The sequence below is a fragment of the Eptesicus fuscus genome, chromosome 14 (assembly GCF_027574615.1).
Source record: "Eptesicus fuscus isolate TK198812 chromosome 14, DD_ASM_mEF_20220401, whole genome shotgun sequence".
NCBI classification, from domain to species: domain Eukaryota; kingdom Metazoa; phylum Chordata; class Mammalia; order Chiroptera; family Vespertilionidae; genus Eptesicus; species Eptesicus fuscus.
In genome coordinates this window covers 28,155,851-28,168,991 of record NC_072486.1, presented here as the reverse complement: position 1 = coordinate 28,168,991, position 13,141 = coordinate 28,155,851, and the positions used below count along the sequence as shown (strand labels likewise).

At 44.1% G+C, this 13,141-nt stretch overlaps 1 protein-coding gene across 1 annotated transcript in view; it reads left to right on the top strand.

Moving 5' to 3' along the window:
- Nucleotides 1-333: 333 nt before the first annotated feature.
- Nucleotides 334-13,141, top strand: part of AKAP9 (A-kinase anchoring protein 9) — a 124,710-nt gene continuing 111,902 nt past the window's right edge. Inside the window, exon 1 of the mRNA XM_054726544.1 lies at nt 334-591. Coding sequence (XP_054582519.1) covers nt 544-591 — 48 coding nt within the window. The 5' untranslated portion in view covers nt 334-543. The remainder of the gene's footprint in view (nt 592-13,141) is intronic.

The window sequence follows — 13,141 nt, the reverse complement described above, 5'->3', positions numbered from 1 at the left end:
CCAGGTCAAGTCCCCGTCCACCACCAGGCATGCTATTGTTGTACCCTGGAAAAGCTCCGTGTCTTCCCCGGGGCGCCCCTGACACACCCCCTCTCCCCCACCTCTTCCTCCAGGCCGGCACCCGGGGCGTCCGCTCCGGGAAGGGGGCTCCCCGCACCGGTGGGAGCCGGTTCCCGGCCGGGTGGCGGGGGCCCCCAGGGCGCGGAGGGGGCTGCGGGCGCGGGGAGGGCGGGGCCGCGGGCGCACCTGCCGGGCACCCCGGCGCGCGGAGGCTGCGCGGACCGACGTCCCCCCCCCCCCCCCCCGCCCCTCCCCGCCCCGCCGTGTGTTTACGTGGAGACGAAGATGGCGGCGGCGGTGACGGCACTGCCCGGGCGCCCGAGGGCCGTCAGCCTCTGAGCGCGGAGCCGTGCCGCTCCGCCGCGGGGAGCGCTGCCGGCCTTGCTCCCCGGGCCGGAGCCTGAGGGCCCCCCTCCGTCTGATCCGACCTTCCCCTCCTCCCCGGCCTCTCTGTGTCTTCCCCCAGCCTTCTCCGCAGAGGCCATGGAGGACGAGGAGCGGCAGAAGAAGCTGGAGTTCGGCAAAGCGAAGGTGAGAGCCGCAGGCTGCAGGGCCGCGGTGGGGGGCGGTGGCTGGAGGGGCGGGAGGGGGCCCGGGGCGCTGCCTGGGAGGGACGGGGTGCGGGCCTGCTTTCCCCTCGCCTGGCTCTCCTTTCTCCCCGCGAACACGCTGGTGGTGGAGCCGGCACCTCCTTCCGCGGGGACGGGCTGGGGTGGCTTCCTCCTCGTGACCCCCGCCTGAAACCCCCTGGTGCGGTATTCTGTGCACTGGTATTGACTGCCTCTGAATCTCCAGCCTGGCACTTCGGGGGGTCCGTTTTCCGGGGAGCGCAGGCGTTGTGCTCTCCAAGTTGGGACTGGGGGCTTTTCTTTTTCGGTGGCGGGTTTGTCCGCGGGTCCTGACCTCGGCTTTCTTAGGTGGCACGCTGGCCGGCCGGCCTTCCTGGGTGTGACTGGCCTGTGACAGCTGCCTCCTGGGCGGCCTGAGGGTGCCACAAGTGCGGGCTGTGAACTTGGCGTTGGGGCGATGTTGGAAGCACGGCTTTGTGTGTGTGTGTGTGTGTGTGTGTGTGTGTGTGTGTGTGTAGGTCTTTGTCATGGCATGCGCTTTTGTGCTGTGCGGAATGCTAATGCAGCATGCGAAGGGAACTTCTGGGGAGGGAAGGCTCCATAGTCTCAGCAACACCTATGGGATTCCTGCTTTAAATAAGCGAATTCTATTATATGCCTTGGTGAGTCATTATGTGTGTGTGTTTAAAAAATACTATACGGGAAGCAACACAAAAGTATGCACAGGTTTTCACTGGGCTTCATGAAAAATTGGACATAGACAATATACATTAAATAGCATTTAAAAAAAAAAAAACACACAACATACTTGAGCCCTGGCCAGGTGGTTCCGTTGGAGCGTCCTCCCGTACGCTAAAAGGTGGTAGGTTCAGTTCCCGGTCAGGGTGCAGTATAGGAGGCAACCCATTGATGTTTCTCTTTCACATCAGTGTTTCTCTTTCTCTTCATCTCTCTCTCTAAAAAATCAATAAAAATATATCCTCGGGTGAAGATTTTAAAAATTACAGAGTTGAGCATCTCTACTGGCTGGCTTCAAAGGCGCCCTTCCCTATAATGAAGTTATCTTTTATAGATTATATTCTCTTATTTGAGGTGATAGTTAGCAATCATACTTGGGCCACAATTCAATTATAATCTGGTTAACTGCTTTTTCTCCCTTCTTCCCTTCCTCCAAATAAAGTAACAAAGGAGACGTGGTCTGTTATTTCAGTAATCATTGAAGGCCCATACTGCAGAGATATAATAGTAGATGCTCAACACAGCTCTCTTAAATGAATATGTATATAAACTAGCTTCATGTTTCTAACATATAGTTGGTTTCTCACAAGCCCCTTCAGAGGTCAAAGCTTAGGTGCTTGTATAGTACCAGGTGGACTGTATTACTTTAGGACCTGTAAATGGAAGGAAAGGGGAATCCAGGCATCTTCAGGTGCCCTAAGTTGCTTCCATTTTTTTCAGCCTGAGGATCTGAGCAAGTTCTGTGAATCCAAGGAGGAGGAGGTAAAGTGTGCACCTCCTTCCAAAAGCATTGACGTTTTAAGTAGACATTGCGTTTGTTACCTCAGAATTTTTACTCCTTGCCCCCAGAAGTATCTTCTCTAAATATGTGTGAAGCAGTCCTACAAAACGTACTTTGCTTTGCACAGCACATTTCATAATAGAGGATTTGTTTAAATTGCTTTGATTTGGCAAAAAGGAATTCTAAGAGTTCCTTTGTATGCGTGTTCTTTGTCTTTTAAACACTGCCTATGGGGTAAAAATCTCTCTATAACATTCCCTTTTATTGTAGAAGATTATATTCCTCTATAAAGTTGAGCCCAATTTTTCCAGTCAGAGGTAAATCTGTGAGACTTGTAAAGCAAGGTATGTTTGCTGGAGCATGAGCTATACCAGATAAAAACACTAGAAACAAGCTTCAACGACAAATTAGGATAATTGTTTTCTAAACTATATTATGTAAGTGTGATGGGATATTATGCAGCATTAAGATTGTCAAGACCGATAGGAACATGGAAAAGATAAAACAGCATCATTAAAAATAGTGCATACATTATTTCCTTGGTATAAATGTGTGCTTTTAGATTAGGACTTTAAACGTTTGGATTGTAAATGTAAACTCATTCAGCAAACCTATGGTGAACTTCTCTTTTAGAGAGGAAATACAGAGGTGGTGACGGTCTTTGTTCTCAAGTTGCTCACGGTTTAGTGGGAGAGACAGACACTGGGTAATAAGTACAGTTAGTGGATTAGGATCAGTAGGATTTGAGGCGAATTTTTTTCATTTGTTAAAATGTTTAAATGCTGCTACATTATTTTTAAGGCTTTTACAAAGAAGTCTCTTAATATTGATATTAATGCAGCCTAGCATAATGCCTATAAAATAGTAGATGAATGAATGAATGAGCAGAATGAGTATGAGTTGTGAATGGGTGCTGCTTAAACAAAGCTTATCAGATATATTATGTTGAAGAACATGTTATACAGAACAAGAACAGAATAACTAGGTTTCCTAAGGGCCCTCACTTTACTAGCAGTGAAGCCCTGGAACTGTAATTCTTATTTCTTTTGCTTAATGAATGAATGAGCAAAATGACTATGAGTTGTTAATGGGTGCTGTTTCACTAGCATGTTGTAATTTAATAATAGTAATCCAGAGTTCTCCTAATTGGAAGTCTCTTATTGCTGGCATCAGAAATCACTTAAAATGGTCATTGCCAAAATTTATTTAGGTACTTAGTTTTCTAAATGTCTTGTTTATTTATTGGACTTAAATACTGTATTTGATAACCTGGTTTTATAAACCATAACTTTTAAATTTTTTCTTGGTGTTTGATACACTTTTTACTGATCATTTTTCTTTCTGTATCTAGATCTTATAAATAATCATTTTTAAATGACTTGTCATGTGTACAGTATAATATATTTTATAAAATGTTTTATACCAAACAAAGTCTATAATGATAAGAGAATAAATTTTGATAATATGTAGTCATTAAAATATTTCTGCAAAGACTTTTTGAGTTGGGAAAATGCCCACAAATAATGCGAGGTTAATAAAAATGTTACCAAAAATATATATATTTCCATTTTTATATGTGAAGAAACCTGGGGGGAAAATCCACCAAGATGTCAACGATGGTTATCTCTGGGGTTGTGGGTTATTGGCAATTTAAATTTTCTGTACACTTCTAGCATTTCCAAATTCTCTACAATATATTTATTTTATGACCAGTAAAAAAATGTTTAAATATCATTTCTAAAAACACAAAGCTTATCAGATATATTGTGTTGAAGAACATGTTATACAGAACAGGAAAATGAGGCACAGAAATAACAAGGTTTCCTAAGGCCCTCAGTTTAGTGCAGTCCTGGAACTGTAATTCTTATTTCTTCTTCTTTTTTTTTTTATATCTTCACTAGAGGCCCGATGTAGGAAAATTCATGCAAGAATAGGCCTCCCTTCCCCCGGCTGCTGGCACCAGGCACCAGGCACCTGGCTGCTTCCCTCCTCCAGCCACCCACAGGCACCTGGGCCCCAGGCTGGTTTCTCTCTGGCCCAGCTTGGTCAGGAAGGATGTCTGGAATGATATCCGGTCTAATTAGCATATTACCCTTTTACTATTATAGCCTAGGGGCCCAGTGCACGAATTCGTGCACCTTGAAAGGAACTGTGGGCCACGAGGTTGCAGTAGGCACAGGGGCAGGTCTTGGCCCATCCTCCGCACCCCTGCCCTGCCCCTCTGACCGTGGCCCCTGGTCCCCTGTCTGCCAGCAGCCCTGCTCCCACCACCGCTCCCACGCGCTGATGGCACCGGCCCCGCTCGCACTCTATGACAGCACGGGGTGATTGGGGCCAGTGCCAGCAGCGGTGCGAGCAGTAGCTGCTACCCCGATCGCCCTCAGGAGCAGGGGGAGATGAAGAAGCCCTCAGGGGCAATTGGGGCCAGCAGCCCTGGCTCACACCCACTGACGGCGCCAAGCAATCGGGACTGGTGCCAGGTGCCGGCAGTAGGTGTGAGCAGGGCCAGCACTGGCAGCGGGTGCGAGTGGGGCCGTCGCTGGCAGCGGGTATGAGTGGCAGCTTCGGTGCTGGCAGCGGGTGCAAGCAGCGGCTCTGGCACTGGCAGTGGGTGCGAACGGGGCCAGCGCCGGCAGCAGGTGCAAGCGCTGGGCAGGACCGCGGCAGGCAGGAACAAAGAATTTTCAGTAACCACCAGAGGCTTGCCCCAATGACAGGGACCAGCACCCTGCCTTGGTCTGGCATCCCCGCTCACCTGCTCCACCATCCCCCCATGTTCTGAGCTCTGCCGCTAGCTGGCGACACCTGCCATGTACTGCGCACGCGCACTGGTGGTCAGCGCACTTCATAGCGACCAGTTGTTCGGTTGTTCCGCCATTTGGTCTACTTGTATATTAGCCTTTTATTATATAGGATAGATACCCAAGGATATGTTTATTGATTTTAGAGGAAGGGGTGGGGAGGGGACGGGGGGAGAGAGAGAGAGAGAGATTGATTGGTTGGTTGCCTCCCATATGCTTCCTGACCAGGTATCAAACCCAAAACCTAGGTATGTGCCTTGACCAGGAATCAAACTCACAAACTTTTCGGTGTACAGGACAATGTTTCAACAACTGAGCCACCTGGTGGCAGCTGTTAATCTTATGTCATTGTTGCTTGTATTACATAGTTAGGATTCTATACTGTTAGACATATACAGATCTTTCTGGTTTTGTAGTTTTTACCGATTTTCCTTGCTGCTATGGACATGCTCATCCTGCCTTACTCCTCATCTGCTTCTGCCCCCAACTCGCTATTTTAGATTTGCTGTAACTAGAGAACCCAGTAACTGAGTTAGATAAAATGGTTTGTAAAAATCAAGGGCCAGTGGAGCCTGGTGAATGGGCTTTATGACAGTTTAGTTTTTCTGTTACTTGTTGGCTTTTTTATTTGCTCTTAGGTCCTCAGTTACTTCCTCAGTGTTAATGTTGCAGGAAGCCTTACCCATGGAGATGTGAGACATTACTGCATTGTTAAGTAAATATTTTCAGAGCTGGGCTCACCCCATTTACAAGGTGCTCACAAGGACAGCATGACGCAGGCTATCCTTGTGTTGAACCAAACTATTCTAACTCCACTTTAAATGATTTCATTTTTTTTCCAAGTAAAATTATTTGCAATATTATATAATGAAAGTATTGTAAATTAGCAAATAAAATTAGAGGGTAGTGTGTATTTAGTATAAAATTATTACTCCTATAAATTCACATTAGGTATAATTTTTAATATTCTGTTTATACTTTTTAATATTCTAATGTAGCAAAGTTCAGAAAAGCCAGAGTTTTGCATCATTTAGCATTTATATAATTGGCATTATTTGATGGATAATTTTTTAAAATATATTTTTATTGATTTTAGAGAGGAAGGGAGAGGGAGAGAGAGATAGAAACATCAATGATGAAAGAGAATCATTGATCAGCTGCCTCCCGCACATCCCCTACTGGGGATTGAGCCTGCAACCCTGGGCATGTGCCCTTGACCAGAATCAAACCCGGGACCCTACAGTCCGCAGGCTGAAGTTCTATCCAGTGAGCCAAACCAGCTAGGGCTTGATAGATAATAATAAAAAATTTTGCCTATTACATATAGTAAGTAGTAACTATATGATATTTATTTGTTTAATGAGCATTTTCAGTTTGAAAATGGTGCCAATTTTATGAAAAAAGAACAGTGGTCATTGCAAGCTGTATATTAGAATATTAGTGACATGACTTTTCAATTACTGTTAGAGAAAGTTAGTTTTGGTGTAAAATTGTTCTTTGCCTATTTCAGATACACTGCTCCACCACTACTACAAAAGTTGTTCTTTACCTGTTTCTTTTAAACTTTCTAACTTTTTTTTTAACCCTCTCCTGAGGTTTCCATTGATTTTTAGAGAGAGTATGTGGAAGGGAGGAAAGAAAGGAAGGAGTGGGGGGAGAGAGAGGGAGGGAGGAAGGGAGAGGGAGAGAGAGAGAGAGAGAGAGAGAAACATTGATGTGAGAAAGACACATCAATTGTTTGCCTCCCACATGTGTCCCAACCAGGGCTGGGGATTGAACCTGCAACCCAGATGTGTGCCCTTGACTGGGAATCAAACCTGTGACCCTTCTGTTGGAGGGCTTTTGCTCTAACCATTGAGCACACCAGCCAGGGCTAGCTTTTTTATTCTTGATTGTGACATAGCTTACTTAACTTTCATAGTGGATACAGCAGTTTGATACTTTCATCAACACTTATTACAACAGTGGTGCATTGTCTGCGGCTTAAAAACTAATTTGTGACTGTTAGGCTTTGTTGGGGAAAAAAAACCATGACTTTTAGATTATAAGTTTTAAGAGAGATAATATGGAAGAAAGAATAGGTATAACAAGCTTCTTGAAGTGTATAGTATTGAAGAAAGGTTTCTAAGGCAAATCAAAGGATGGCAAGAACAGGGGATAGGGAAGTGATTGGGAAAAAGAGCCATAAAATTCAAAGAAGAGAGACTTAGCAAGGAGGTCTATAGTGTTCTATCCGTGAAACTCAAAATTGAATGAGCACATGGAAAAGAGGAAATGAAAAGATGAGCTATATCCAAGTGACTGGAATATAACAAAATTAGGGCAAAAAGTATTTCCAAACAAAAACACCTCTTATTTTTATGTCTAAAATGTTTGTAATAAGAGCTAAACTATGACTGCAGAATATTTATTATAGACTACTGATTATTGAAATATAAATTGAATTTCTTCTAATGTGGAAGGTAGAAAAAGTTTTCATAATAAATTGGTAAGTGATAAATTATAAGGAAAGCTAAATTTCTCAATAAGATTCTACTGAAACTGAAATTAGACATCTTTCATTGCTCAGCATTTCTTTAAACACTTTAATTTGTGAAAGCCTCATTTATAAAGTTTATTTATAAAGGTAGTTTTGAATTGTGTCTGTGTTCATAATTCTGCTGTTTGACACACTAAAAAAGGCTTCAGGACTCTGGAAACACTTATTTGCTTATTTGTTCAACTGACATTCTTGAGCGCCTACAACTGCAGCTGTGGACTTTTACTTAGCAAGCATATATTTCAGTGATCACAAATGCTGTGCCTTATTATGTCAACAGGTGTTTTGAAGAAAAAGATGAGATAATGATTGAGAGCTTTTTGTGTTTTTCTGGTGCTAGATATAAAGAAGCTATGATTTTTTTTTTAATTGAGGTGAAATTTATGTAATAAAAATTAACTATCTCAAAACTAACAATTCAGTTGCATTTAGTACATATACAACATTGTACAACCACCATTTCTATATAGTTTAAAAATATATCATTCCGGAATAAAACCCTGTATCCATTAAGCAGTTACTGTTCATCCCTCCTCCTCCTTGCAGCCACCAATCTGTTTTCTGTTTCTGTGGGTTTACCTATTCTAGATACCTTAAGTAAATGGAGTCATATAATATTTGACCCTTAGTGTCCTTTTTTCACTTTGTATAATGTTTTTGAGGATAATCCATGTTGTAGTATATATAAGTACTTTATTCCCTTTTATGGCTGAACTAGAGGCCCGATGCATGAAATTCATGCAAGAGTAGGCCTTTCTTCCCCTGGCTGCCAGCACCGGCTTCCATCTGACACCTGGGATCCGGGCTTCCCTCTGGCATCCAAGACCCGGGGTTCATGGCTTTATCCGGAAGGTCGTCCAGAAGGACATCGGTCTTAATTAGCATATCACTCTTTTATTATCTACCCGAATAAAAGAGAAACATGCAAATTGACCGTACCTTCGCTACACCCACCAGCCATGCCCACCAGCCAATCAGGAGCGAGTATGCAAATTAACCCAACAAATATGGTGGCGGCCATAGAGCTGGAACGAGCAGGAGGCTTGGGTTGCCCCCGGCGATGGAGGAAGCCAAGCTTCCCAAAAGCCCTGGCTGGCCCTGGTCTCCACTCAAGGCTACAAAATTTCAATTATAGAAGATAAATCCCAATACCTGCTTCCAGTTGGCCCTGGCCTCCGCGCAAGGAGGGGCTGGGAGCTTGGGTTGCCGGGGGAAACCCAGGCTTCCAACTGGCCCTGGCCTCTGCTCAAGGCTACAAAGTTTCAATTATAGAAGATAAATAAATCCCAGATACCTGCTTCCAGCCGACCCTGGCCTCCACTCAAGGAGGTGCTGAAAAAAAGAAAAAAAGGCGGGGCTGGGAGCTTGGGTTGCCGGGGGGCATGGCCAGCCTGCAAACAGCCATCAGCCCCTCACCCAGGCTGGCCAGGCACCCCAGCAGGACCCCCCACCCTGAAGGGGCTGTGGCCAGCCTGCAAACAGCCCTCAGCCCCTCACCCAGGCTGGACACACCTCGATGGGGTGAGGGTCCCCACTGGGGGTCTTGGCCAGCCTGCAAACAGCCCTCATCCCCTCATCCAGCCTGGCCACACCCCCATGGGTTGAGGGTCCCTGCTGGGGGGCTTGGCCAGCCTGCAAACAGCCATCAGCCCCTCACCCATGCTGGCCAGGCACCACAGCAGGGACCCCCGCCCTGAAGGGGGTGTGGCCAGCTTGAAAACAGCCCTCAGCCCCTCACCCAGGCTAGCCATGCCCCCTCAGCAGGGACCCTCACCCCATGGGGGCATGGCCAGCCTGCAAACCACCACAGGCCCCTTGCCCAAGCTGCCCCACACCCCAAGGGAACCCCCACCCTGATCCAGGACACCCTTCAGAGCAAACCAGCCAGCCCCCACCCATGCACCAGGCCTCTATCTATACTAATAAAAGGGTAATATGCTAATTAGACTGGGAGACCTTCCAGGAGACCTTCCAGATGTTCTTCTGGACAAAGCCATGGTGGTGGGGCCGAGGTAGAGGTGGTTAGAGGCCAAGAGGGGAGGACAGTTGTGGGTGATCAGGCCAGGATGGGACAGTAGTTGTGAGTGATCAGGCTTGTGGGGGGCAAAAATCACATAATCATAGCAATTGTTGCAGAAAAAGCATTCAACAAAATCCAACACCCTTTCTTGATAAAGAAAACTCTCAGCAAAGTGGGAATAGAAGGAGCATACCTCAACATAATAAAAGCCTTATATGACAAACCTACAGCCAGCATCACACTTATTGGGCAAAAACTAAAACCATTTCACCTAAGAACAGGAACAAGACAGGGATGCCCACTTTCACCACTCCTGTTTGACATAGTACTGGAAATGCTAGCCATAGCGATCAGACAAGAAGAAGAAATAAAAGGCATCCAAATTGAAAAAGAAGAAGTAAAACTGTCATTATTTGCAGATGACATTATATTGTACATAGAAAACCCTAAAGACTCCATCAAAAAGCTATTAGACTTAATAAATGAATTGGGCAATGTAGCAGGATACAAAACTAACACCCAGAAATCTATGGCTTTTTTATACATCAATAATGAACTCACAGAAAGAGAAACTAAAAAATAAAATCCCACTTACCATTGCAACAAAAAAATTAAGATACCTAGAAATAAAATAAACTTAACTAAGGAGGTAAAAGACCTGTATTAGGGAAACTACAGAATATTGAAAAAAGAGAAAAAGGAAGACATAAACAAATGGAAGACTATACCATGTTCATGGATTGATAGAATCAACATCATTAAAATGTCCATACTACTCAGAGCAATCTATAGATTCAGTGCAATCCCCATTAAAATGCCAACGGCATATTTCACAGACCTTAGAACAAACTCTCCAAAACTTCACCTGGGATAAAAAAAAGACGCTGAATAGCTGCAGCAATCCTGAGAAAGAACAAAGTTGGAGGGATTACAATACCAGATATCAAGCTATATTACAAAGCCACTGTTCTCAAAATGGCTGGTACTGGCACAAGAACAGACATATAGACCAATGGAACAGAACAGAGAACCCAGAAATTGACCCAAGCTATAATGCTCAATTAATATTTGACAAAGGAGGCAAGAGCATACAATGGAGTCAAGACAGTTTCTTCAATACATGGTGTTGGGAAAATTGGACAGATACATGCAAAAAAATGAAACTAGACCACCTTATACCATACACAAAAAATAAACTCAAAATGGATAAAGGACTTAAATGTAAGATGAGAAACCATAAAAATCTAGAAGAATCCATAGGCAGCAAAATGTCAGACATACTGTATGTTGTAGCAATATCTTTACTGATAAAGCTCCTAGGACAATGGAAACTAAGGAGAAAATAAACAAATGGAACTACATCAAAATAAAAAGCTTCTGCACAGCAAAAGAAACCATCAACAAAACAGAGCCCACTGCATGGGAGAACCTATTTGCCAATGTTATCTCTGATAAGGTTTTAATCTCCAAAATTTATAGGGAACTCATATAACTTAACAAAAAGAAGATAATCCAATCAAAAATGGGCAAAGGACCTAAATAGACACTTTTCAAAAGTGGACATACAGAAGGCCAAAAGACATGAAAACATGCTCAAAGTCATTAGTCATCCAAGAGATGCAAATCAAAACAACAATGAGGTACCATCTCACACCTGTCAGAATGGATATCATCACATCAATAAATGACAAGTGCTGACGAGGATGTGGAGAAAAAGGAACCCTCGTGCACTGCTGGTGGGAATGCAGACTGGTGCAGCCACTGTGGAAAACAGTATGGAGTTTCTTAAAAATATTAAAAGTAGAACTCCCATTTGACCCAGTAATCCCACTTCTAGGAATATATCCCAAGAAACTAGAAACACCAATCACAAAGGATATATGCACCCCTATGTCCATAGCTAAGATTTGGAAACAGCCTAAGTGCCTATCAGCAGATGAGTGGGCTAAAAACCTGTGGTACATCTACACAATGGAATACTACGCTGCGGTAAAAAAGAAGGAATTCTTACCATTTGCAACAGCATGGATGGAATTGGAGAGCATTATGCTCAGTGAAATAAGCCAGTCAGAGAAAGATAAATATCACATGATCTCACTCATTTATGGAATATGATGAACAACATAAACTGATGAACAAAAACAGATCCAGAGACTAGAAGCATTGATCAGACCATCAAACCTCAGAGGGAAGGTAGGGGAGGGTGGGGGTAAGGGGGAGAGATCAACCAAAGGACTTGTATGCATGCATATAAGCCTAACCAATGGACACAGACAACAGGGGGGTAAGGGCATGAGTGTGTGTGTGGGGGGGGGGAATAATGACACATATGTAATACCTTAATAAAGAAAAAAAGAGAAAAGAAAACAAACAAAAATACAGTGGTACATCCACATAATGGAATACTATGCTGCTGTAAAAAAGAAAGAACTCTTACCATTCGCAACAACATGAATGGACCTGGAGAGCATTTTGCTAAATGAAATAAGCCAGTCAGAGAAAGATAAATATCACATGATCCCACTCATTTGTGGAATATAATGAGCAACATAAATTGATGAACAAAAATAGGTCTAGAGACACAGAAGCCTTGAACAGACTGTCAAACCTCAGTGGGAAGGCAGGAAAGGGTGAGAGGGATGTGTAAGAGATCAACCAAAGGACTTATATGCATGCATATATGCATATCCAGTTGACACAGACAGTAGGGGGGTGAGGGCATGTCCTGGGTGGTGGGAGTGGCTGGGGAGAGGTTAATATGGGGGGGGGGGGGAGGAGACATGTAATACTTTAAATAATGAAGAATTTAAATTTAAAAAAAAGAAACAAAAAAATAAAGGAAGGAGAACCTGGGGGAAAAAAAAAAAGAATGTATATATTTGGCATGCTTAACCTCTGAATAGGTTATTCCTTTCCTAAAAATATATCCCATATTCAGATAGGTATGCTGCCACCAGGTGGCACTTTGATGTTGTTGCTATACAGATGAAGCATGTTGTTTTTTAATATAAAATACTAGAGGCTCGGTACACGACATTTGTGCACTGGGGAGGGGGGTGTCCTTCAGCCTGGCCTGCGCCCTCTCGCAGTCCAGGACCCACGCAGGGAGCGGGCCCAAGCTGGCAGTCGGTCATCCCCCTTGGGATCCTTAGCGTTGCCGTGGAGGCGGGAGCCAGCTGTGAGCCCGGCTTCTGGCTGAGCGGCGCTACCCCTGTGGAAGTGCACAGACCACCAGGCGGCAGCTCCTGTGTTGAGCATCTGCCCCCTGGTGGTCAGTACGCATCATAGTGACCAGTCATTCTGCCGTTTAGTTGATTTGCATATTAGCATTTTATTATATAGGATTGATTTGATTACAGTAGCTAAATGTAAATGCCCTAATTCTAATAGGGCTCTTTTGTTCCCTCCAAACTGAGATTAGTTAAGTAAAGGAGAGATAATAGAGGAAAGATTTCAAAGGAAGGTAAGAAAAATATAGTTGGGCCTCATGGGAAACTAAAAAGCCATTTGGAACCAAGATAAGGTTGGGCAAAGTACCATTCTTCTCACAGTTCATTATTAGCAATAACTCGGGTGACAGTGAAACGAAACAGGTAGGTGACATCTGAATAGTGAAGCGAATGACCTGCCAGT